Genomic DNA, 23,949 nt, shown 5'->3' with positions numbered 1-23,949 from the left:
GAATTTCAAGATTTTATGATGTAAAACACAAGTGATACTACAACAATTTTTGTAGGGTAAAAATATTTTAGTACCATGTGGGTAGGTGTTATCAAACTACATGTTTGTAAATGATGCTCACAAGCTGTCCAACAGCTCTACAAGAGTGGTTTCATTCTGAGGTTAGACCCATTGTACGTTTAGAATCATAGAATTTCTACAGTGCAGAAGGAGGCCATTTGGCCCAAGTCTGCACCGACCCGCTGAAAGAACACCCCACCAGGCCCACTCTCACGCCACCCCGATATTTGGGGTGGCACCGTAGCACAGTGATTAGCACTGTTGCTTCACAGCCCCAGGGACCCAGGTTCGATTTCCGGGTTGAACATAGAACATACAGTTGGGTTGCTGTGTGGAGACTGCACGTTCTCCTCGTGTCTGCATGGGTTTTCTCCGGGTGCTCCAGTTTCCTCCCACAAGTCTGAAAGATGTGCTGTTAGGTGAATTGAACATTCCGAATTCTCCCTCAGTGTACCCAACCGGAGTGTGGCCACTAGGGGATTTTCACAGTAACTTCATTGCAGTGTTAATGTTAGCTTACTTGTGACACTAATAAAGATTGTTATTTTGCAATCTGTTAACCTAGCCAAAAACCGAACAGCAGTGGCATGCAATAAAACCATTTGTTCAATCTGATTGCAGATACTACAAGATAAATGCATTGCAATTTAATAATAATCTTTATTAGTGTCACAAGTAGGCTTACATTAACACTAAGCTCTCAGCAGCTATGTGAAATCTAATATTGATGTAGTGTGAAGAAAGAATGTGTGCGCATTATATGGAAGTGATGATGCAAGCTTTAAATGGTTAATTTTGTGGTTTGCTTGAATTTAATGTGATCTTGTATATTCATTGAATTATAATGTGGTTAAAGCACAGGAGGCCATTCAGCCCATCGTTTACAAGCCTCAGCTAGTCCTACTCCCCTTGCATTTTGCCCGCGGTCCTGAAAATCCTCTCTTTAGATGGTTATCCAGTAATCTAATGTCCTTTTGAAAGTTCTGATTTAAGATGACTCTACCACACGCTCAGGACGTGGCCTTTCAACCAGGATCATTCTGCTCCTGCATTCTCTTTAGAATTGTTTCCTTTATTTTATATTGCCTTTCCTCGTTCTTCCAACTAAAATGTGCTGGTTCACACTTCTCTACATTAAATTTAACCTGTCACACATCCAGCCATTCCACCATCCTTTGTCATCTTAAAGACCATCATTATCCTCCTCATAGTTCACAGTACGTCCAAGTTTTGTGTTACTTGTAATTTTTGATATTGTACCATGCACATACACAATTCTAGGTTGGTAATATAAATCAAGCAAAGCAGTGGTCCTACGTTACGGTTTGGGTTTATAAGCTTACGTTTTGGGAATCTGTTTTTACATTGAGTGTAAATGAAGGGTGTCAAGTGACCTTTTCTGATGTCTGTCTGACAGCAAGCCTGAATGGTGCCTTTTGGAACCCATACCATATATTACTCTCATCAACAATCTCCAGCAAGTTAGCTAACCACAATTTTCCCAAGCTAGCTTTCGTTAAGTAATTGCAATTGTCTAAATTGTTACATTCTGGCTCTTGGCGGGGAGGAATGATGCACAGTTGAACGTCTAGTTCTTAACTAGTTAAAGTATTTTATTATAAAATAAATGAATGGTAAAGATAACTATAAGAAATATATTACAAACTACTAATACGGATTATCCTAGAGCTACTCCAAGTATGACAATCCACTAACACAACTAACTCCCAACTCCAAGGAACAGAGTCACATGGTAGATTTCCACTGCCACCTGCTGGTCGGAGGTAGTTTACATCATTATATACATGATTGCTTATGCATATCACATAAATGAGAATTAATTTTATCCACGGCCATCATTTCTAAAAGCTTACGTACCACCAAGGTTAAACTGGCCTGCAGTAAAGATGACTTTTCGATTTGCTTTTAGACTCCCTGTCTGGTTGTTGCAACTGTGTCTACTGAAACCAACAGCAGCAAGCTTTTAGCTTGAACTGCCTTTATGCTCAGGACAATTTTTTAAAGAGTTTAAGATGTTTTAAAATTTAAGCATGTCAAGGCTATCAGAAGTGTTACCTCCACTTAGCAAATGCATGAATTTGGACCAACAAAACAGCACTCAGTAAGGCGAAGGGTGTCTCTATTTAGTGCTCTTGGAATTGATTCTAATTCCTTAGCATGATTCAGTTACACAAAACTGTGATCGGCATTCAAATAATGACACCATCTATTGCAGAATTCAGTGTTTGGCTGCAGCTCTATAGTGCCATATTCATCCATCTGAGGAGCATGTGAAGACTGATTCGCTAAGCGATTTATATTGCAGGGTTGCAGCCTCCCATCAATGTGTCACAAATACAGATGCACAGTGTTAATTATCAATGATTCTGCTACTTATAAGGCCATAATGCCGTAATGAAGTGTTATGAAACTGCTGTTTAATGTTGGCAACTTAATTGATATGTTATTAACATTAACTAAGATTATTAAATTAGAGGTCTATTTAATGAAGATGCACTGTAAAACAATCTCTTCAGTCTTTGTGTTTTGTTACTTCCTGTGCTATGAAATGTAGCTAAAATACGACAGATACTTTTTTCAAATAAGAGCCAATAGCATGGCCAATCCCCCTATCCTGTACATCTTTGGGTTGTGGGGGCGAGACCCACGCAGACACGGGGAGAACGTGCAAACTCCACACAGACAGTAACTCAAGGCCGTGATCGAACCCGGTTCCTCGCCGCCGTGAGGCAGCAGTGCTAATGGCTGCGCCACCATGCCACCCTAAAATATTACAGATACAACAGTATTAATGCGTATCACATAAATATAAAGTGTCTGCAATATCAGTCTTTCAATTTTATAATATTTTTAATTGGGTAAGTATGCTATTTCTAATCTCCACAGTATTATATAAACAGGGCCCGTCATTATGTAGTTGCCAGGAGGAGAGATGCAAATTCATATTTCAACGAGGCATTTTTGCAGGATTTTCAATGATTTTGTATTTGAAGAAAATATGATCACCTTTATTCATATTCTTTTCAATTAATTAAAAAGTGTGTCATAACTCACCCACTACATAATCACCAAAACCAATGGTGCTGAGAGTGATGAATGCATAATAAACTCCCTCCCTGTACGACCAGTTCTCAAAAATGCAAAAAACTAAAGGTGGCAAGGCCAAGAATACTACAGCACCAATTACGAGAAAAAACAGGAATGTTAAAAGCTTCACTCGTTTCTGAAATAGAAAAAGATGCATTTAATAGTCACATGGCAAGTTACAAAATTAATTAGAGTAATCATGCATTTTAAAGAAAGCAATAAAATTATAAATTAAAACTAATTTTGTTAAACACAAATTTGAATTGAAAGTTACAGCATATTGTTTAAAATGTAAATGATCTTTCTATTATATTTTGTGTTTCTGTCTAGCTTCTTAGCTTATTCATTATTATATTATTATGTTACCCATACAATATGCTAGAGCTAGGTTATGCCAAAATATGTATTTTAATCCTTAATGGAATCAATTTTATTTGTATATATGTACTCACATGTATACAATCCACATAAGACCGCACTCACCTGGTTGCATTTTTACTTGTTTCATCAGAGCCAGAGGATCTCCTGCACAGGCTTCTCTTCCCAATGCCCACTCAATTAAGTTTGGTATCCCCATCAGTATCTATTTCTCATTTACATGCTGATCCTCAGTGACACTGTCCAAAAATACATTAGTTTCCAGATGTATGCTAATTACACCCAGTTAGAGCACACCACCAGTTCTCTTGACTGCTACATTGTCCCAAAATTGTCAGACCTCTTTTACAACATCCAGTATTGGATGAATAGAAATTTCCTCCACAAAATATGAAGATCAAGCTTCATTCCCTACCCGCTAACTTCATCTCTCTCCCTGGCAATGGTCTGAGGTGAAACCAGAGTGTTTACAACCTTCGTCTTGTATTTGATCCCAAGGTGAAGTTCCAATTCATTTGGGTTACATCACTAAAGCTGCTTTTCCACCTCCATCATAACACCATCACCTTTGCCCTGCCTCAATGCATCTGCTGCTGAAACCCTCATCCATGCCTGTGCTGCCCCTGGACTTGACTGCACAGCTGTACTTTGGCAGGCTTCCCAAGTTCTAATGTCCATAACCTTGAGGTCATTCAAATCTCTGCTGCGTCCTCACTTGAACCAAATGCCAGTCATCGATCACCTACTTCCCGGTTACACAATATCTCAATTTTAAAACACCCATCCGTGTTTACAGATTCTTCTGTGGCCATACTCCTCTGTAATCTTCTCTATCCCCACAATCCCCTGAGATATCTCAACTCCTGTATAATTCAGCCTCTTGAGTATTCCCCATTTTAATTGCTCAATCATTAATATTCAAATGTTGACTTCCGGTTGTGGCTATGCTGAGCTAAGTTGCACGTTCGGCAGCTCCCGCCAGAAACTGACTTGTGGGCTCTTTTGAGGGGCTCCAGCGGCATTTGTTCGACGGTTCCCAGTGTGGGAAGGTGACAGTACGATTTCCCTGGCACTGTATGGATTGGACCAGAAGTGGAGCGGTGAAAAAAGTAATTCTGGTGCAGCGAAAAGTGCGAGGGAGGAAAGCCAAGATGGTGGCAGGTGGAGACCAGGCAGCGTGGGCGCAAGAGCAGCAGGTGCTGCTTCACGGAATTGAAAGCAGAGCTGCTGGAGCCGATGAAGGCTTCGATCGACAAGCTACGAGACCCAGAAGGCCCAGGGGCGGCGATCCGGGAGGTGCGGCAGAAGGCCTCGGAGAATGAGGACGAGATATTGGGCCTGGCGGTGAAGGTGAAGGCGCACGAGGTGCTGCATAAGAAATGGCAGGAGAAGTTCGAGGACATGGAGAATCGGTCGAGGAGGAAGAATCTGCGGATTCTGGGTCTCCCGGAGGGAGTGGAGGGGTTGGATGCTGGAGCATATGTGGTCACGATGCTGAACATGTTGATGGGCGCGGGTGCCTTCCCGAGGCCCCTGGAGCTGGATGGGGCCCACCGAGTCCTGGTGAGGAGACCCAAGTCTAACGAGCCGCCGCGGGCGGTATTGGTGTGGTTCCACCGCTTGGTGGACAGGGAGTGTGTCCTAAGATGGGCAAAAAAGGAGCGGAGCAGCAGGTGGGAGAATGCAGTGGTCCGTATATATCAGGACTGGAGCGCGGAGGTGGCCAAGAAGAGGGCCGGGTACAATCGGGCTAAGGCGGGGTGAAATTCGGGATGCAGCAGCCGGCGCAACTGTGGGTCACGTTTAAGGACCGGCACCATTACTTTGAGACGCCGGAGGAGGCGTGGACCTTTATTCAGGTCGAAAAGTTGGACACGGACTGAGGGTCGGTTGTGAGGGGAGGTCGCGGGTGGGCTACTGTGGTTACTGTGCTTTGGGGGATGTTCTATTCTGTTCTGTATTGTTTCCTTGGGTGCTGGGTGGGGTAGGGTGAAATGGTTCGAAGTGGGGGTTTTGAGAGAGTGTGGGCGTCGGTGGTTGGAAGGACGGGGCCCCGTTGGGGGGAGGGGAGATGGGGAGGCCCGAGCTGGGGGAGCTGGGATTAGGCCGCAAAAGGGAGCTGCGCCAGAGAGGGCGGGGCCGGTCTGATGGAAAGCGCGGGCTTTTTCCCGCGCTAGGGAAGGAAGGGGGCAGGGCCGGGGGGGGCGGTGTTGGGGAGGAGCGCCCGCTGATGGACAGGAGGTGGGGGGGGGGGGGGGGGGGGGAGAGACTACCACACTGGGGGGTCGATGGAGTGGCGGGAGTGGCCGGGGTCAGCAGGAGGCAGCTGACTTACGGGAGTGCTATGGGGGGAGCAACGCAGCTAGGGGGGGTACTTGGCTGGGGGGGCGAGGAACTGGGTTGCTGCTGCATTGGCCAAAGGTGAGCTGGAGCTCAGAGAGAGAGTCGGGGGGGGGGGGGGGGGGTTCTGACGCTGGGGGGAATGGAGAGTGCGGGGGGTGCGGGCACGTGGCTGGCCTAGAAAAGGGGATGGCTAATCGGCAGGGGGGAAGGTGGGGGGGGGGGCTGCGGGAAGCCCCCTGATCCGGCTGATAACTTGGAATGTGAGAGGTCTGTACGGGCCCGTCAAGAGGGCCGGTGTGTTCGCGCACCTGAAGGGACTGAAGGCAGATGTGGTTATGCTCCAGGAGACGCATTTGCGGGTGGCAGATCAGGTTAGGCTGAGAAAGGGGTGGGTAGGGCAGGTTTTCCACTCAGTGTTGGACGCAAAGAATCGAGGGGTGGCGATTTTGGTGGGGAAGCGGGTGTTGTTTGAGGCACTGAACATCGTGGCAGACAATGGAGGTAGGTATGTAATGGTGAGTGGTAAGCTGCAGGGGGTGCGGGTGGTATTAGTGAATGTATATGCCCCGAATTGGGACGATGCCGGATTCATGCGGCACAAGTTGGGCCGGATTCCGGACCTGGAGGCAGGGAGCTTGATAATGCGGGGGGGGTGGGGGGGGGGGGGGGGGGAGAGACTTCAACACGGTATTAGATCCAGCATTGGACCACTCCAGGTCCAGGACGGGTAAGAGGCCGGCGGCGGCCAAGGTGCTGAGGGGGTTTATGGACCAGATGGGAGGAATGGACCCATGGAGGTTTGTCAGGCCGGGGGCCAAGGAATTTTCTTTATTTTCCCACATACATAAAGCCTACTCCCGGATAGACTTCTTCGTTATGAGCAGGGCACTAATTCCGTGGGTGGAGGGCACGGAGTATTCGGCCATAGCCATCTCAGACCATGCCCCGCACTGGGTGGAGCTCGAGCTAGGGGAGAAGAGGGACCAGCGCCCGCTGTGGCGCCTGGATGTGGGCTTGCTGGCGGATGAGGAGGTGAGCGGGCGGATCCGGGGGTGCATTGAAAGCTATCTAGAGGCTAACGATAAAGGGGAGGTGCAGGTAGGGGTGGTCTGGGAAGCGCTGAAGGCGGTGATTTGGGGAGAGCTAATCTCCACTAGGGCCCACAAGGAGAAGAAGGAGAGGCGAGAGAGGGAGAGATTGGTGGGGGAGATTTTAAGGGTGGATAGGAGGTATGCAGAGGTCCCCGAGGAGGACTACTCAAGGAGCGACGAAGCCTCCAGGCCGAGTTCGACCTGTTGACCACCAAGAAGGCAGAGGTGCAGTGGAGGAAAGCGCAAGGGGCGGTGTATGAGTACGGGGAGAAGGCTAGCCAGATGTTTGCACACCAGCTTCGGAAGCGGGAGGCAGCGAGGGAGATTGGGGGAGTTAGGGATAAAGGGGGGGAACACAGTGCGGTGGGAATAAATGGGGTATTTAGAGACTTTTATGAGGGGCTCTATAGGTCTGAGCCCCCGACGGAGGAAGGGGGGGATGCACCGATTTTTGGATCGACTGAGGTTCCCGAGGGTGGTGGAGGAGGAGCAGGTGGCTGGACTTGGGGCACCGGTAGGGCTGGAGGAGCTGACTAAGGGGCTGGGGAGTATGCAGGCGGGGAAGGCACCGGGGCCAGATGGGTTCCGGGTGGAATTTTGCCGGAAGTACATAGACCTGCTGGGACCTCTATTAGTGAGGGGGGGGGGGGGGGGGGGGGGGGGGGGGGGGGCCCTACCCCCGACAATATCCAGGGTGCTGATCTCGCTGATCTTGAAGCGGGACATGGACCCATTACAGTGTGGGTCGTATAGGCCAATGTCTCTCCTCAGCGAAGCTGTTAGCGAAGGTGTTGGCTACCAGAATTGAGGAATACGTCCCGGGGGTGATTCACGAGAACCAGACTGGTTTTGTTAAGGGAAGGCAGCTGAATGCCAATGTACAGAGGCTCCTTAACGTAATCATGATGCTTGAATGCTTGCAGTGGAGGGGGAGGCAGAGATAGTGGCGGCGATGGACGCAGAGAAGGCCTTCGATAGGGTGGAGAGGGGGTACCTCTGGGAAGTGTTGAGGAGGTTCGGGTTCAGGGAGGGGTTCATTAGTTGGGCTAGGCTACTTTCCAAAGCTCCGGTGGAGAGTGTGGCCACGAATCGGAGGAGGTCAGAATACTTTCGGCTGTACCGGGGGATGAGACAGGGGTGCCCCCTATCCCCCTTGCTATTTGCATTGGCAATTGAGCCTTTGGCTATGGCTCTAAGGGAGTCCAGGAACTGGAGGGGGCTGGTCCGGGGGGGAGGGGGGGGGGCACCGGGTTTCGTTGTATGCTGATGACCTGTTACTGTATGTGGTGGACCCAGTGGGGGGGGGGGGGGAATGCCAGAAGTGATGCGGATCCTCAGGGAGTTTGGGGACTTTTCCAGGTATAAGCTTAACGTGGGGAAGAGTGAGCTCTTTGTGGTACACCCAGGGGACAGGGAAGGGGGATAGACGAGCTTGCACTGAAGAGGGAGGAAAGGAATTTTCGGTACCTGGGGATCCAGGTGGCCAGGAGCTGGGGGGCCCTTCACAAGCTCAACTTGACGAGGCTGGTGGAGCAGATGGAGGAGGAGTTTAAAAGGTGGGATATGCTGCCACTCTCCTTGGTGGGTAGGGTGCAGTCGGTGAAGATGACGGTGCTCCCAAGGTTCCTTTTTATATTCCAGTGCCTCCCCATCCTGATCCCAAAGGCCTTTTATAAGCGGGTCAGTAGGAGCATCATGGGATTCGTGTGGGCGAAAAAGACCCCGAGGGTGAGAAAGGTGTTTCTGGAGCGGAGTAGGGACAGAGGAGGGTTAGTTAGCGTTACCTAATCTGTGTGGGTATTACTGGGCTGCCAATGTGGCGATGATACGCAAGTGGGTAATGGAGGGGGAGGGGGCGGCGTGAAAGAGGCTGGAGATGGCATCCTGTGTGGGCACAAGTCTGGGAGCGCTGGTGACAGCACCGCTGCCGCTCCCGCCGACTAGGTACACCACGGGTCCGGTGGTGGCGGCGACTTTGAAAATTTGGGGACAGTGGAGGCGCCATAGGGGTGAGGTGGAGGCTTCGGTTTGGTCCCCGTTCCGGGAGAACCATCGGTTCGTCCCGGGGAGAATGGATGGAGGGTTCCAGAGCTGGCACAGGGCAGGAATTAGAAGGATGGGGGACCTGTTTTTAGATGGGACGTTTGCGAGCCTTGGGGTGCTGGAGGAAAAATTTGGGCTTCCCCCCAGAAATGCCTTCAGGTACATGCAGGTAAGGGCCTATGTCAGACGGCAGGTGAGGGAGTTCCCGCTGCTTCCAGCACAAAAGATCCAGGATAGGGTGCTCTCGGGGGTGTGGGTTGGAGAGGGCAGGGTCTCGGCGATCTACCAGGAGATGCAGGAGGAGGAGGAGGCCTCTAAAGGGTAAATGGGAGGAGGAGCTTGGGGAGGAGATAGACGAGGGTACGTGGGCGGACGCCCTGGGTCGGGTTAATTCTTCCTCCTCTTGCGCCAGGCTTAGCCTGATACAATTGAAGGTTCTCAATTTAAGGTTCTTCACAGAGCGCATATGACAGGGGCAAGGCTGAGCAGGTTCTTTGGGGGTGGAAGACAGGTGTGGGAGGTGCTCGGGGAGCCCAGCAAATCATACCCATATGTTCTGGGCGTGCCCGGTGCTGGATGGGTTCTGGAGGGGTATTGCGAGGACGGTGTCCAAGGTGGTGAACACCCGGGTTAAGCTGAGCTGGGGGTTAGCACTATTTGGGGTATCGGACGAGCCGGGAGTGTAGGAGGCGAAAGAGGCCGGTATTCTGGCCCTTGCGTCCCTGGTAGCCCGGCGGAGGATTCTGCTACAGTGGAAGGATGCGAGGCCCCCCGAGAGTGGAAGCCTGGATCAGCGATATGGCGGGGTTCATTAAATTGGAGAGGGTTAAATTTTCCTTGAGAGGGTCTGTGCAAGGGAAACGTTCTAACGGGGCGTTAGGTGGTCAGCAGCAGCAGCAACCCAGAGGGGGTGGGGGGAGGGGTGTACTTTGTGTTTTCTACTGTGTTTATTATTGCTTAATGGGGGTTTGTATATTGGGGGAATTTGTGATGTAGTCGTAAGATGTTTGAATAAAAATATTTCTAAAAAAAAGATATTCATATGTTGAGCTGCGTTGGTCTGAAAGGTCCAGAACCCCCCCCCCCCCCCCCCGTCAAACCTCTCCGTCTTAGTCCCTCACTTTCCTCCTTAAGACATTCCTTCAAACCTCTTTGGCCAGACTTTTGGTCATCTGCCTAAAATCTCCAGCACAATTGTTCAGAGGAAGTTAACTCTTCTGGGCAATTGCTGGGTAAACCCTCATGTGGGAACCTCGGAGAGGGATTCCCCACAGCCTCATAGGGGTACCCCTTAAATGCAACGCTTGGGAACCGGAAAGTTATGGACCATTATCTTAGAGTGGGATCTTCAATTTATAAAGTTGTTGTGTATATTACTACTGTATAGCTAATATGAATTGTGATTTTTCTTCTTTACTTTCTCTGAATCTAATGGTTAAGAAACTGCTTGCAGTCTAGCCCCAGAGCTATACTGCCACCTGAAGCAAACCTGTTCACATTGTCAATTTAGCTGCCTCCATTATATGTTCAAATCATAGAATCTCTAGTGTAGAAGGAGACCATTCGGCCCTTCAAGTTTGTGCAGACCCTCTGACAGAGCACCTTATCTAGGCCCACTCCCCCGCCCTATCCCTGTAACCCTTGGACACGATGAGGAAATTTAGCATGGCCAATGCACCTAACCAGCACATCTTTTGACTGTGGGAGGAAACTGAGCACCCAGTAGAAACCCACACAGACTTGGGGAGAATGTACAAACTCCACACGTACAGTCACCCAAGGAAGGAATTGAATCTGGGTTCCTGGCGATGTGAGGAAGCAGTGCTAATCACTGTGCTGCCCCCTGCTGCAACTCTAGGATAGGTGCAACATAAGTAAAACATATTGTCTAATTGCAACCAGTAGTCTGTGCCAGCACAGGTTACATCATTATCAACATCAATTGACATCAATTAATGAGCCAACCTAGGTCCGGTTTTGAAACCACCACAAAAACTACAGTGGCAAATTATAATGTATGTTTTAAGGCAACAATATACTCGCAGAGTATTCACTTTTAAGTAGCAGAGTTTAAAGGTCACCAAGAAGCCCACTTTAAGGGTCATAAGTGAAAATTCAAGCTGCAATAACATGAGATATCTGATTGTGGGAACCTAGTTCAATTCCGGCATTTCCACAAAACCTCACTGCAGCACTTCCATGGCAAGACGAGTGATTTCCTTCACAAATGGAGAACACCTTGTAGGCCATTCAGTATTTCAAGGGTGGAGGCCTCAATCGCTTCCCTTTTTCAAGCAATGTAATTTATTATTTGATGGGTTAAAATTAAAACTTTCCAAAAAGGAGCCAATTGAAATGAGCATGCATCAGATTATATCTCATTATGTTTATAGCTTTTAATTCTTATACAAGTGACAGGCAACGTGCCTCAATGACTACTGACCAGTGGCCCTGACTTCAGTCGTAATGAAGTGCTTCGAGAGGTTGATCATGAAGCGCATCGCCTCCATACTCCCAGAACGCCTTGATCCACTGCAATTCGCATACCGCTGCAACCGGTCCACATCAGACACCATTTCCCTGGCCCTACACTCATCCCGAGAGCACCTCAAAAACAAGGACTCCTACATTAGACTCCTATTTATTGACTACAGCTCCGCCTTCAACACCATAATCCCAGCCAAGCTCATATCAAAGCTCCAGAACCTAGGACTTGGCTCCCCACTCTGCAACTGGATCCTCGATTTTCTGACCAACAGACCACAATCAGTAAGAATGAACAACAACACCTCCTCCACAATAGTCCTCAACACCGGCGCCCCGCAAGGCTGCGTACTTAGCCCCCTACTCTACTCCCTGTACACACACGACTGCATGGCAAAACTTGGTTCCAATTCCATCTACAAGTTTGCTGACGATACGACCATAGTGGGCCGGATCTCGAACAACGATGAGTCCGAATACAGGAGGGAGATAGAGAACCTAGTGGAGTGGTGTAGCGACAACAATCTCTCCCTCAATGCCAGCAAAACTAAAGAGCTGGTAATTGACTTCAGGAAGCAAAGTACTGTACACAGCCCTGTCAGCATCAACAGGGCTGAGGTGGAGATGGTTAGCAGTTTCAAATTCCTAGGGGTGCACATCTCCAAAAATCTGTCCTGGTCCACCCACGTCGACGCTACCACCAAGAAAGCACAACAGCGCCTATACTTCCTCAGGAAACTAAGGAAATTCAGCATGTCCACATTGACGCTTACCAACTTTTACAGATGCACCATAGAAAGCATCCTAACAGGCTGCATCACAGCCTGGTATGGCAACTGCTCGGCCCAGGACCGCAAGAAACTTCAGAGAGTCGTGAACACCGCCCAGTCCATCACACGAACCTGCCTCCCATCCATTGACTCCATCTACACTTCCCGCTGCCTGGGGAAAGCGGGCAGTATAATCAAAGATCCCTCCCACCTGGCTTACTCACTCTTCCAACTTCTTCCATCGGGCAGGAGATACAGAAGTCTGAAAACACGCGCACGAACAGACTCAAAAACAGCTTCTTCCCCACTGTCACCAGACTCCTAAATGACCCTCTTATGGACTGACTTCATTAACACTACACCCCTGTATGCTTCATCCGATGCCAGTGCTTATGTAGTTACATTGTATATGTTGTGTTGCCCTATTATGTATTTTCTTTTATTCCCTTTTCTTCTCATGTACTTAATGATCTGTTGAGCTGCTCGCAGAAAAATACTTTTCACTGTACCTCGGTACACGTGACAATAAACAAATCCAATCCAATCTTTTAAAGGTACAGTGTAGATTTTTTTTTGCATCTGTACCTCTTTCACTCCTTTCTTGGACAGATAAACGCCCACTTTTTCTGAGTGGGAAGTTAGATTTTTGCCAACATGGCTAAGAATAATCACGTGCACGGGGATTCCAAAGAGTGCATAGAAGACACAGAAGATCTGACCTCCAGCTGTTGTCGGGGAGATGTTTCCATAGCCTTTGGGATGAGAGAAAATAGGAAGGTTTAAAAACAAAACCCCACATACCAATTGTTGTCTGCAAAGCTGCACTTTCTTTCAGTAGGTTTTGACTGTTAGGTGGAAGGAACAGGAAATACTTTCATTAAAAAAACATTCTTAAGCAAACATTTTAACACCCTTGTACATGCCAACATACATCAGCTAAACAGTGAAACCTTTTTCGGTTGAACGATTGTAAATCCAGTCGGTCACTTTTAAGTACAGCCTTCCTTGTTGACTTTAGATTTACAAATACTTTACCTTTTGGGATGGGTTTTGTAATAGCCTGCATGGGGCCTACAAGGTGGGAATGATTATCTTCCCTGTGCGGAGTACGAGCTTCCCTGCTGTGGGCGGTGGATCTCCATTAACCTCTGTATAAAAAGTAAGACACTGACCAGAACAGAAACCCAGTAGGGATCTACCAGGCAGTATATGTATTGTATTGTAAATAAAACTACACTTTATTTTACTTGATGTGGGCTTCCCATGTCCTTATTAAAGGTTTGAACATACAAGTTCCCTAATGGAAAAAAGTGTTCTGCGATTGTACAAGGAATGCATTATGCAGATCTGTACATACAAAAGATATTATAAATACCACGTGACAACACTTGTGGCATGGATGAAATGGATCATCAAACAGTACATCTGGTTCAATAGATGAGGTGCAAAAACATAACTGCACCCTTTGGAAGAGTTTCTGGCATTTAATATATTCAGTGCTTAAACAAACTAGAAATGAATTACCACCAATCCTTCTGGATTGTTGTGCATCAAGAATGTTTGGAGAATTTGATGAATAGTTTAAAATAGCCTCTTGTGTTCTTGCATTAATGAGTTTCAGCCACGACAACTACAACACCCAAACGTATTGCGCAACACTCAAGGACACACTTCCCTCCCTCTTGAAGGAGTTAGCATGCAACTGGAAGTTGCAGGGATTAGCTGAAGAGGAGAAGCACACCTGCATTCCTTTATCCCATGAAGGAGATGATGCAGGTCATTATGGGTAGGGCTATTGCAGAGGCCATGGCTAACAATGGGACTTAATCGGTTAAAGATAGCAGTTTCCACATGCCTAATCTTTGTTCGTACAGTTCACGTTTCCGTCGTGCCACAATCTCTCTACAAGCTGCAGACGGCATAACTCTATCTACTTTCTCCTCTCCCCCCTTGCAGTCTCATCCTTGTCCCTTTTTCCTTTCAAGTTCCCACTAACCGAAACCTGTCCAGGCAACAAAGGAAGATCAGGGAGACAATCCTGAATAGGACTCATTTGATTCCACACTTTTAGCCACCAGCTAAGATACTAACACTGTACATCATTTGGAGGTCGGGGTAGAGGTGCTATCTACAAGTGAGAAGTTGGGCAAAAGCAGCTGGGACACAGGCAGGGATAGCACATGTGTCAGCTTGCCAGAAGATGAAGGCACACATAGGTTCTACTGTCAATGACTCAGATGAAGTCAGTAATCTACCAGAAGACAGATTAACGGGTGTACATACTGACATGCTTGGTGCAAGGCCTGCATTCAATGTCAAGTAGCAAGGAGGAGTTCAACACCTACTTGGCACAGGTTGGAATCTATCCTCCGTTAGTCAGCATGGAAGAAATGGCCAACTCCATCAGCACACCTTTGGACCCAACAATAATGCAGTGCCAATGGCTCAGCTTTCCTGTATCTCAGTACTGTAGTGGAGTTGAGACTGCTGCCTTTATGCCTCTGAATACCAGTGCTCGAAGGTGCTTCCATGATGTCGCAGCAATAGAGCAATCTGACCTCCAACAGATTACCCAGTATTGCTGAGGCGCTGCCCCTGGGGGAGTGGCAAAGGTTTTACACATACCTGCTGTTATTTCTCAGGAAGGCATCATTTGTGTTCCCACCCTGCTACTCTAACAGTGCCCTTGCTATTGCCCAACAGCCAGCCAGCTCAGCCTGCTGCTCCCCATGTGGAGAAGATGATCCTTCGAGTTTCAGTGGTGCATGGAGTCATCCTCCAAGGCCATCCGCGGTCTCTTCCATCGAAGGTCAGCAGCCTTCCACAGAATCATGCTGCTCAGTCCAGTGAGCACTCTGCAGGAGCATTAGGTTAGAGAAGATAAAACACAGCAACTTCTAGAGCATCTTCAATAAAGCCCAAGATCTTTACAGGAGCATTATAAAACAAAGTGTGACACTGAGGCACATAAGGAGATATATGGGTAGGTGACCAAAGCCTGGTCAAGGTGTAGGTTTTAAGGAGTGTCTTAAACAGCAGGAGTGAGGTAAGGGGGTGGAGAGAGGCTGGGTATGTATTCCAAAACGTAGCATCTTGACAGCGGAAGGCATGGCTGCCTAGGGGGAATGATTAAAATTAGGGATGCCCATGGAGCCGGAATTAGGGGAGTACAAATATGTTGGGAGTCTTGAGGGGCAGTAATTATAGAAGGGAAGCACAAAGCTATAGAAGGAATCTGAAAATACAGATGAGAATTTTAAAATCAAGGTATTGATTAATTAGGAGCAAAGATAGTTAAAGAAACAGAGAAGTGATGGACGAACGAGACTTAGTGTGAATAAGGACACAGCCAGCTGAATTTTAGATGACGTTGGTTTATGGAACTGGCACGGAATACTCAAATATTAGGCAACATGGGCTTGGATATGGGTTTCAACAGCAAATGAGCTGAGGTAGGAGCAAAAATCAGGTGATATCCCCGAGGTAGAGCTGGGTAGCAAATTCTCCTCCAAGGTTTACTCCATCCTGACTTGTAACTATATTGTCATTCTTTCATTGTTGCTGTGCCAAAATCCTGGAACTCCCTTTCCAACAGAACTGTAGGTTCACCGACAGTAGGTGAGTTCCAGCAGCTCACCACCACCTTCTCAAGTGCAATTAGGGACAGGCAAGAAATACTGATCTTGACATAAGCACATAAGAACTAGGAGCAGGAGTAAGCCATCAGGTCCCTCGAGCCTGCTCCACCATTCAATAAGATCATGGTTGATCTTTTTGTGGCTTCAGCTCCACTTACCCACCTGCTCACCATACCCTCAATTCCTTTACTGTTCAAAAATCTATCTATCTTTGCCTTAAAAACATTCAATGAGGTAGCCTCAACTATTCCACTGGGCAGGAAATTCCACAGGTTCACAACCCTTTAGGTGAAGACGTTCCTCCTCAACTCGGTCCTAAATCTGCTCCCCCTTATTTTGAGTCTATGTCCCCCAGTTCTAGTTTCACCCTCCAGTGGAAACAACCTCCCTGTTTCTATCTCATCTATTCCCTTCATACTTTTATGTGTTTCTATAAGGCTCCTCCCTCATTCTTCTAAATTCCAATATCAGAAATACTCACACCCCAAAAACAAATAGAAAAAAAAACTTTCCCCCCCACTCAAGAGGGTTTTAAAGCCCTCCACCCTCTGAAATAATTATTTATATGGATGGTTTAGAGGTCGCCTCCATTTTGAGGTGCCCCCTCAGTCTCTTGCCTGCCTCAGCAACATTCACCTTTCTCGGTAAGGCTGTTGAGGTATATAGAGCTACCGGCCACATGATAGGTCAATGCTTGAAAAGCCAAAAATGTTGGAAATACATAGCAGGTCTGACAGCATTTGTGGAGAGAGGAGCATAGTTAATGTTTCAGATCCATGACCTGTTTTGGTGAATATGGAATTGGGTTGAGGTCACTGGTACTGCCCTTGGGTTAGTTCTTCACTTACAGCTTTGGGGAAAAAAGCAGATTTGTCAATTGCACCCATCTTCCTCCTATCCAACCTCCTTATTCTCCCCCGTTCCAAAACCACCCCCTCCTCATGCTTCTGCATTTCCTTAGCCTTTCATCTGATAGGTGATGACAAGGATTGTTCCATCATGGATGATCATAGTTTGAGGCAGCATGCAGCAAAACACCACCATCTTCAGGTTTCAGTGGCAACCTCTTTAGTGAAGGAGAAGAGAAACATTGGTTGTCTTGCCTCCTGCTAAGGGCCCTTTTCCTCCTCCCTCTTCCAACAGTTTGGCATGCTCTGCGTGACCTCTATTCATTGTCCCAGTTATGTTTGATTCCAACAGGAATTCTTACTGCTGCACATATGCCCAAAGGCAACAGGTTTATGAAGTAGCCTTGAAATCAGAAAAAAATACTTGAGCATATCAATGCTTAGACTGTTCCTTCCAGATAGAATTAAAGAAGGTGGGAGAAAATGAGGATAATCCCTGAAAATGGGCAGAGAGATCATGATGCCCCATTAACTTTAACATGTGCCCATTTAAAGTAATGCAGGCAATACACAGTGGTGGTGCCAGGGGAGAAGGAAAGAGAATGGCCAATATTACCTTCTGACTCTCTGCCCATTTATCATGGCTGGAAATTAGGCATGCGGGTACTACAAGTATCAGGTCCATGTACAAATGCAGCATGACCTGCACAATATGACAAATGGCAAGTAATATTTGTGCCACACAAGTGCCAGGAAATGACCATATCCAACAAGAAAATATCTAACCATCATCCCTTGACATTCAATGGCATAACTATTACTGAATCCCCCACTATCAACATCCTGGGGTTACCATTTACCAGAAATTGAACTGGACTAGCCGGCACAGTGTCACAGTGGTTAAGCACTGCTGCCTCACAGCACCAGTACCTGGGTTCAATTCCTTTTTTTTTCTTTAAATTTAGAGTACCCAATTAATTTTTTCCAATTAAGGGGCAATTTAGCATGGCCAATCCACCTCACCTGCACATCTTTTGAATTGTGGGGGTGAAACCCACGCAGACATGCGGAGAGTGTGCAAACTCCACATGGACAGTGACCCAGGGCCAGGATTCGATCCAGGGACCTTGGTGCCGTGAGGCAGCAGTGCTAACCACTGCACCACCGTGCTGCCCAACCTGGGTTCAATTCCGACCTCAGGCGACTGTCTGTGTGAAGTTTGCACATTATCCCCATGTCTGCGTGGGTTTCCTACGGGTGCTCCGGTTTCCTCGCTCAGTCCAAAGGATGTGCAGGTTCGGTGGGTTGGCCATGCTAACTTGGTCCTTAGTGTGGGGTTGCAGGAATAGGATGGGGGATTGGGCCTAGGTAGTGTGGTCGTTCAAAAGGTTGGTGCAGACTCGATGGGCTTAATGGCCTCCTTCTGCACTGTAGGGATTCAATGATTCTGTGATATAAATACTGTGGCTGCAAGAGCAGGTCAAAGGCTGGGAATTCTGCAGAGAGTAACTCATCTCCTGACTCTCCAAATCCTATCCACCATCTGTAAGGTACAAGCAGGAGTGTAATGGAATACTCTCCACTGAGTATTCCACTGAGGGTAGTTCCAAAAACACTCAAGAAGCTTGACACCAGCCAGGACAAAGCAGCCTGCTTGATTGGCACCCCTTGCACAAACATTCACTCCCTCCACCACCGACAAATAGTGGCAAGTTTGTACTATCTACACGATGCACCGCAGCAGCTCACCAAGGCTTCTTAGGCAGCACCACCTAAACCTGTGACCGCTACAATTTAGAAAAACAAGGGCAGCAGACACATGGGAACACCACCACCTAAATGTTCCCCTTCAATCTACTCATCATCCTGACTTGGAAACATATGGCTATTCCTTCACTGTCGCTGGGTCAAAATCCTGGAATCCCTCCCTAACAGCACTAGTGGGTGTACCTACCACAAAGACTGCAGTGGTTCAAGAAGGCAGCTCACCACCATCTGCCCCAGGGAAATTAGGGATGGGCAATAAACGCTGGCCTAGCCAACGACACTTGCATCCCGTAAGTGAATTACAAAAGTGAGGAATGCATCAGGCTTGACTGTTAGGCTACTTTGCCCATGGTCAAATTGCCTGCCAGCACTCACTGTCTGTGCTTGCACATGGAGAATGATTAATTGGATATGGCACTGAGGGAGCTCTTGGCTTCTGTGAAACATGTGATAGCCCAATGTAAGTCAGTACCTGCAGTGAAACAGAGGGAAAAGGGAATTGAACGTAAGAGAAACAAAGCAAAATTGGAGAAATGTTTGAAATCATAGAAACTTGCTTAATTTGCACTGTGTTGGGTATGCCTCTTCAAAGATTAATTCAATAAGTCCAAATCTCACCTATTGTTGACACCACTGTAACTGCAAAAAAGAAAGAGCTGCTAAAATCCCAGTTACTGTGGGAAGAGTTGGAATCATTTCCAATAGGATTCACTCCGTGTTTTATAGCTTCAGTTATTGCCTGTAGAGGTAGAAAACATAATGGATATTATTAAATCCCAATGCAAAAAACTTTTTCTTCAAACATCAGTACTAATCTTTGAAACAAGGATAAAGTAATTGTTTTACTGAATGTGATTTATATCTGAAAACTGCACATTGGCCTGAATACTCCTGCCTTATTATTTTCCAACATAAGTTTAGCATTTTTGCTTTGAAGGAGTGATTGATGGCTGAAGTAATTGCCATAGATATCATGTATATGGATTTTCATAGCTCATTATGTGCAGTTTTGGTCTCCTTATCTGAGGAAGGATGCTCTTGCTCAAGAGCGAAAGTTTACCAGACTCATTTCTGGGATGGTGGGACTGACATAGGAGGAGAGATTGAATCGGTTAGGATTGTTTTCGCAGGAGTTCAGAAGAATGAGGGGAGGATCTCATAGAAACGTATAAAATTCTAATAGGACGAGACAGTGTAGATGCTGGAAGGATGTTCCAGATAGTGGGTGTGAACAGAACCAGGGGTCACGGTCTGAGGATGTGGGGTAGACCATTTAGGATAGAGATGAAGAGAGATTTCTTCACCCAGAGAGTGGTGAGCCTGGGGAATTCCTTACCACAGGAAGTAGTTGAGGCCAAAACAATGCATGTTTTCACGAAGCAGTTAGATATAGCACTTGGGGCGAAGTGGATCAAAGGATACGGGGGGGGGGGGGGGGGAAGTGGGATTAGGCTATTGAATTGGATGATCAGCCATGATCATAATGTATGGCAGAGTGGGCTTGAAGGGCTGAATGGCCTCCTCCGGCTCCTATTTTCTATGTTTCTATTCAATAATAGTCTCACCAGTGGCTTGATAGGAAAAATTGCAGTCAAATGATTCAAGAGTAAGTGTAGCAACATGAATAGAAAGTTGGCAAATGGACAGGGAACAAATGGAGTAAATTTGCAAATAAATTATTAAGTTGATGCAGAGATTAAGATGCAGTAATTGGCATTTATAAAATATGGCTACAGTGTTTGAATCCTGACATTAAAAATGTAGCTACAGGACTTGAATTGTTACCAGGGGTTATATTCAGAAGTTAACAAAATCCTTTAAGTGTCTCAGTATTTCTGCAAGACGGCAAACTAGGAATGCAGATGAGCTTTGGTCCAAGAACATTTTCAATTTAAAAAAAAAATTTACCCAATTTAAGAGTACCCAATTTATTTTTCCAATTAAGGGGCAATTTAGCGTGGCCAATTCACCTACCCTGCACATCTTTTGGGTTGTGGGGGCGAAACCCACGCAAACACGGGGAGAATGTGCAATCTCCACACGGACAGTGACCCAGAGCCGTGATCGAACCTGGGACCTCGAACATTTTCAAATTTAAGAAGAAGTTGTTTTTGTGGTGTACAATAGACCACGCCAGTCTGTTTCAATGAGCCACAGACACACCTCTTAAAAAAGGTCAATGCAGACACATTTGGGCACGGTAGCACAGTGGTTAGCACTGTTGCTTCAAGGTGACTGGGTTCCGGGTTCGATTCCCGCTTGGGTCACTGCCTGTGCAGATTCTGCACGCTCTCCCCACGTCTGCATGGGTTTCCTCCGGGTGCTCAGGTTTGCTCCCACAAGTCCCAAAAGAAGTGCTTGCTAGGTAAATGGGACATTCTGAATTCTTCCTTTTTGTACCCAAACAGGCGCCGGAATGTGGTGACTGGGGGATTTTCACAGTAACTTCAATATAAGCCTAGTTGTGACAATAAAACGCAAGCAGACATATTGACAGGATTTGCGTACGCTAGACCCTGGGCAGGTCACGTGGCCCACGAACGATGGCCCCACACTACCATACCATCTGAAAAAGTGACTGTAAACATCAGAGCATCTATCCTACAGTGGAATGAGAGTAAAGATGATGCTGGCATGCCGAGAAAGACGACTAGCACCAGATCGTTCTTTGGTTGCTGTAGCTGTTCAACTTTAATGAGCAAAGGGTGTTGGATTGGGAGAGGGTAGGTTAAGGGAGAGAAATGTTGGTAGGAGTGGCCCAGATGATTCGCATTTGGGTAAGTTATACAAAGGGCACTCAGTGCCTGATTGAAGGAGCCGGCATTGAGGAGGGGGTATGGTATGCCCTGATAGTCACGTCCTTACTATTATTGCCAACCCCCTTTACCCCGCAATCTCCTTCCTGCTATTATTCATCTGTGCAGGGTTAATAATGCTTCTGAAATAAAATAGGGGCCAATTCATCTCTATACTGTGCCTATACTGTAAGAGAGTACTGCATGTATAAATATCCAGAGTACTGCATGTATAAATATCCAGAGTACTGCATGTATAAATATCCAGTGTACTGCATGTATAAATATCCAGAGTACTGCATGTATAAATATCCAGAGTACTGCATGTATAAATATCCAGAGTACTGCATGTATAAATAATGTGCAGCTGCACATCTTTCCTTTATTCTGGGAGAATGTCCAATGGAACATAGCAGCAGGATCACTCAGACCAGCTAATGGGCTTTAATCACCTCTAAAGATCACCCCTTCACTTTGACTGACAAATGAAACAGTATTGTTAATTTTGATATGCCGAATCGGCTGTCAGACTGCAATGTTTCAAACCACCACGCAGGTGCAGTGTAATTTGGGAATAATTTTGAACAGAATGAAACCTGATTATCTCAAGTCCCTCAAACAATGCAAGCTTCTCCTCCCCTGCTCAAATGTCACAAAGAATCAGTGAATGGTTATATCGCAAAAGGAGGCCATTTGACCTGTCGTATGTGTGCTGGTTTTCTGAAGGAGCAATTCACCTAGTACCATTACACCTTACCCTGTAACCCTGCACATGCTTCCTTTTTACATAATAATCTAAATTTCCTCTTGAATGCTTCAACTGAACCTGCCCCCACCATACTCTCAGACAGTGCATTCCAGTTCCCAACTACTCATTGTGTGAAATGTTTATCTCCATTGTTGCCACTACTTCTTTTGCCACTTAACTTAAATCGATGTCCTCTGGTTTTTGATTATTTCACAATGGGAACAGTTTCTCGCTATCTACTCTGTCCAGAGACCCCTCGCGATTTTGAATACCTCTATCAACTCTACTTTCAACCTGCTCTTCTCCAAGAACAACAGTCCCAAACTTCTCCAATCTTTCTACATAACTGAAGTTCCTCATGGAATCATTCTCGTAAATTATTTCTGCTCCATCTCTCATGTCTTCACATCTTTCCTAAAGCGTGGTGCCCATGATTTTACATAATTTGCCAGATGAGGACGAACCAGTGTTTTATATATAGAATCGTAGAAAAGTTACACCACGGCCCTTCTTGTCCATGCCAGCCCGAGGACACCCAGATGCCCTTTTTAGTCCCAATTCTCTGCAGCCAGTCCACAGTTCTGTAGCTTAGAGCATTTAAGGTGCAGAGCCAGGTACCTTGGATGTTTAACATAATTTCCTTGCTTTTGTACTCTTTGCCCCTATTGAAGCAGCTTTGGATTCCGTATGGTTTATTAACCACACACTCAACCTGTCTGCCACCTTCAATGATTTCTGCACATATATATTCAGGTCTCTGCTCCTTGCTATCACCTCATCAAAAAAACTCAAACATGTTAGTTAAACATGATTTGCCCTAAACAATCCGTTCTGGCTGTCTTAAATCAATGAATTTAGTCGCTAATTATTTGTACTACCTGTCTTCTTGCACCCAGTGCACCCTTCCCCCCACTCTCTATGTACTAGCACCCCACTCTGATGATCACCAGCACCCCAGTCCCCAACTCCCAACTGGTTACAAGCACCGGGGTGAATTGTCCCCTATTTTATTTTACAAGGATTGGTCACCCTGCACGGGTGAATGAGAGCAGCAAGGAGGTTGTGGGGGACAAGCAGGTCGGCAGTAATGGCAAGGACATGACGGTCAAGGCATACTACTGATCCTTCAAGCAGACACGGAGTTCCTTTGAACAAGGACTAACAAGACAAGGGAATATACAATTCTTGGTAGGACGCGAAGTACAGAGGATAAGAAGGACCTTAGTGTGCATGTCCATAGATCCTTGAAGACTGCAAGACAGGTAGATAAGGTGGTTAAGAAGGTTTATGGGATACCAGCCTTTATTAACCGAGGCATTGAATACAAGATCAGAGAGGTTATGGTGGAGTTGTGTAAAATGTTGGTTGGGCCACAGCTGGAGTACTGTGTGTGGTTCTGGTCACCACACTATAGGAAGGAAGTGATTGCACTCGAGAGGGTGCAGAGGAGATTCACCAGGATGTTGCGTGGGATGAATTGTTTCAGCTATTAAAATAGACTGGATAGGCTGGGGCTCTTTTCCTTGGAGCAGAGAAAGCTGAGAGCAGACCTGATTGAGATGGATAAAATTATGAGAGCCATAGATAGGGTGAATAGGGAGGAACTGTTTCCCTTAGCAGAGGGGCTAATCATGAGGAAGCACAGATTTAAGGGCAGGAGGTTTAAAGGGGATGCGAAGAAAAACATTTTCATCCAGATGGTGGTTGGAATCTGGAACTAACTGCTTGAAAGGGTAGTAAAGGCAGAGACCCGCCAACATTTAAGAAGTATTTAAATGATCACTTGAAATGCTATAGCATGCAAGGCTATGAAGCATGCAAGGCTACGAACCAAGTGTTGGAAAATGGGATTAGAGTAGATATGGGCGGCACGGTA

At 46.6% G+C, this 23,949-nt stretch overlaps 1 protein-coding gene across 1 annotated transcript in view; it reads right to left on the bottom strand.

Moving 5' to 3' along the window:
• Positions 1 to 23,949, bottom strand: part of LOC140399701 (potassium channel, subfamily K, member 16-like) — a 31,611-nt gene that overhangs the window by 4,513 nt on the left and 3,149 nt on the right. Inside the window, exons 3-5 of the mRNA XM_072489235.1 lie at positions 19,149 to 19,269; positions 12,863 to 13,029; positions 3,136 to 3,304 (exon numbers count right to left, since the gene is read on the bottom strand). Coding sequence (XP_072345336.1) covers positions 3,136 to 3,304; positions 12,863 to 13,029; positions 19,149 to 19,269 — 457 coding nt within the window. The remainder of the gene's footprint in view (positions 1 to 3,135; positions 3,305 to 12,862; positions 13,030 to 19,148; positions 19,270 to 23,949) is intronic.

Source organism: Scyliorhinus torazame, chromosome 2 (assembly GCF_047496885.1).
Source record: "Scyliorhinus torazame isolate Kashiwa2021f chromosome 2, sScyTor2.1, whole genome shotgun sequence".
Taxonomy (NCBI): domain Eukaryota; kingdom Metazoa; phylum Chordata; class Chondrichthyes; order Carcharhiniformes; family Scyliorhinidae; genus Scyliorhinus; species Scyliorhinus torazame.
Note: the sequence above shows the minus strand (reverse complement) of the source record. Positions and strands in the feature narration are given on the sequence as shown.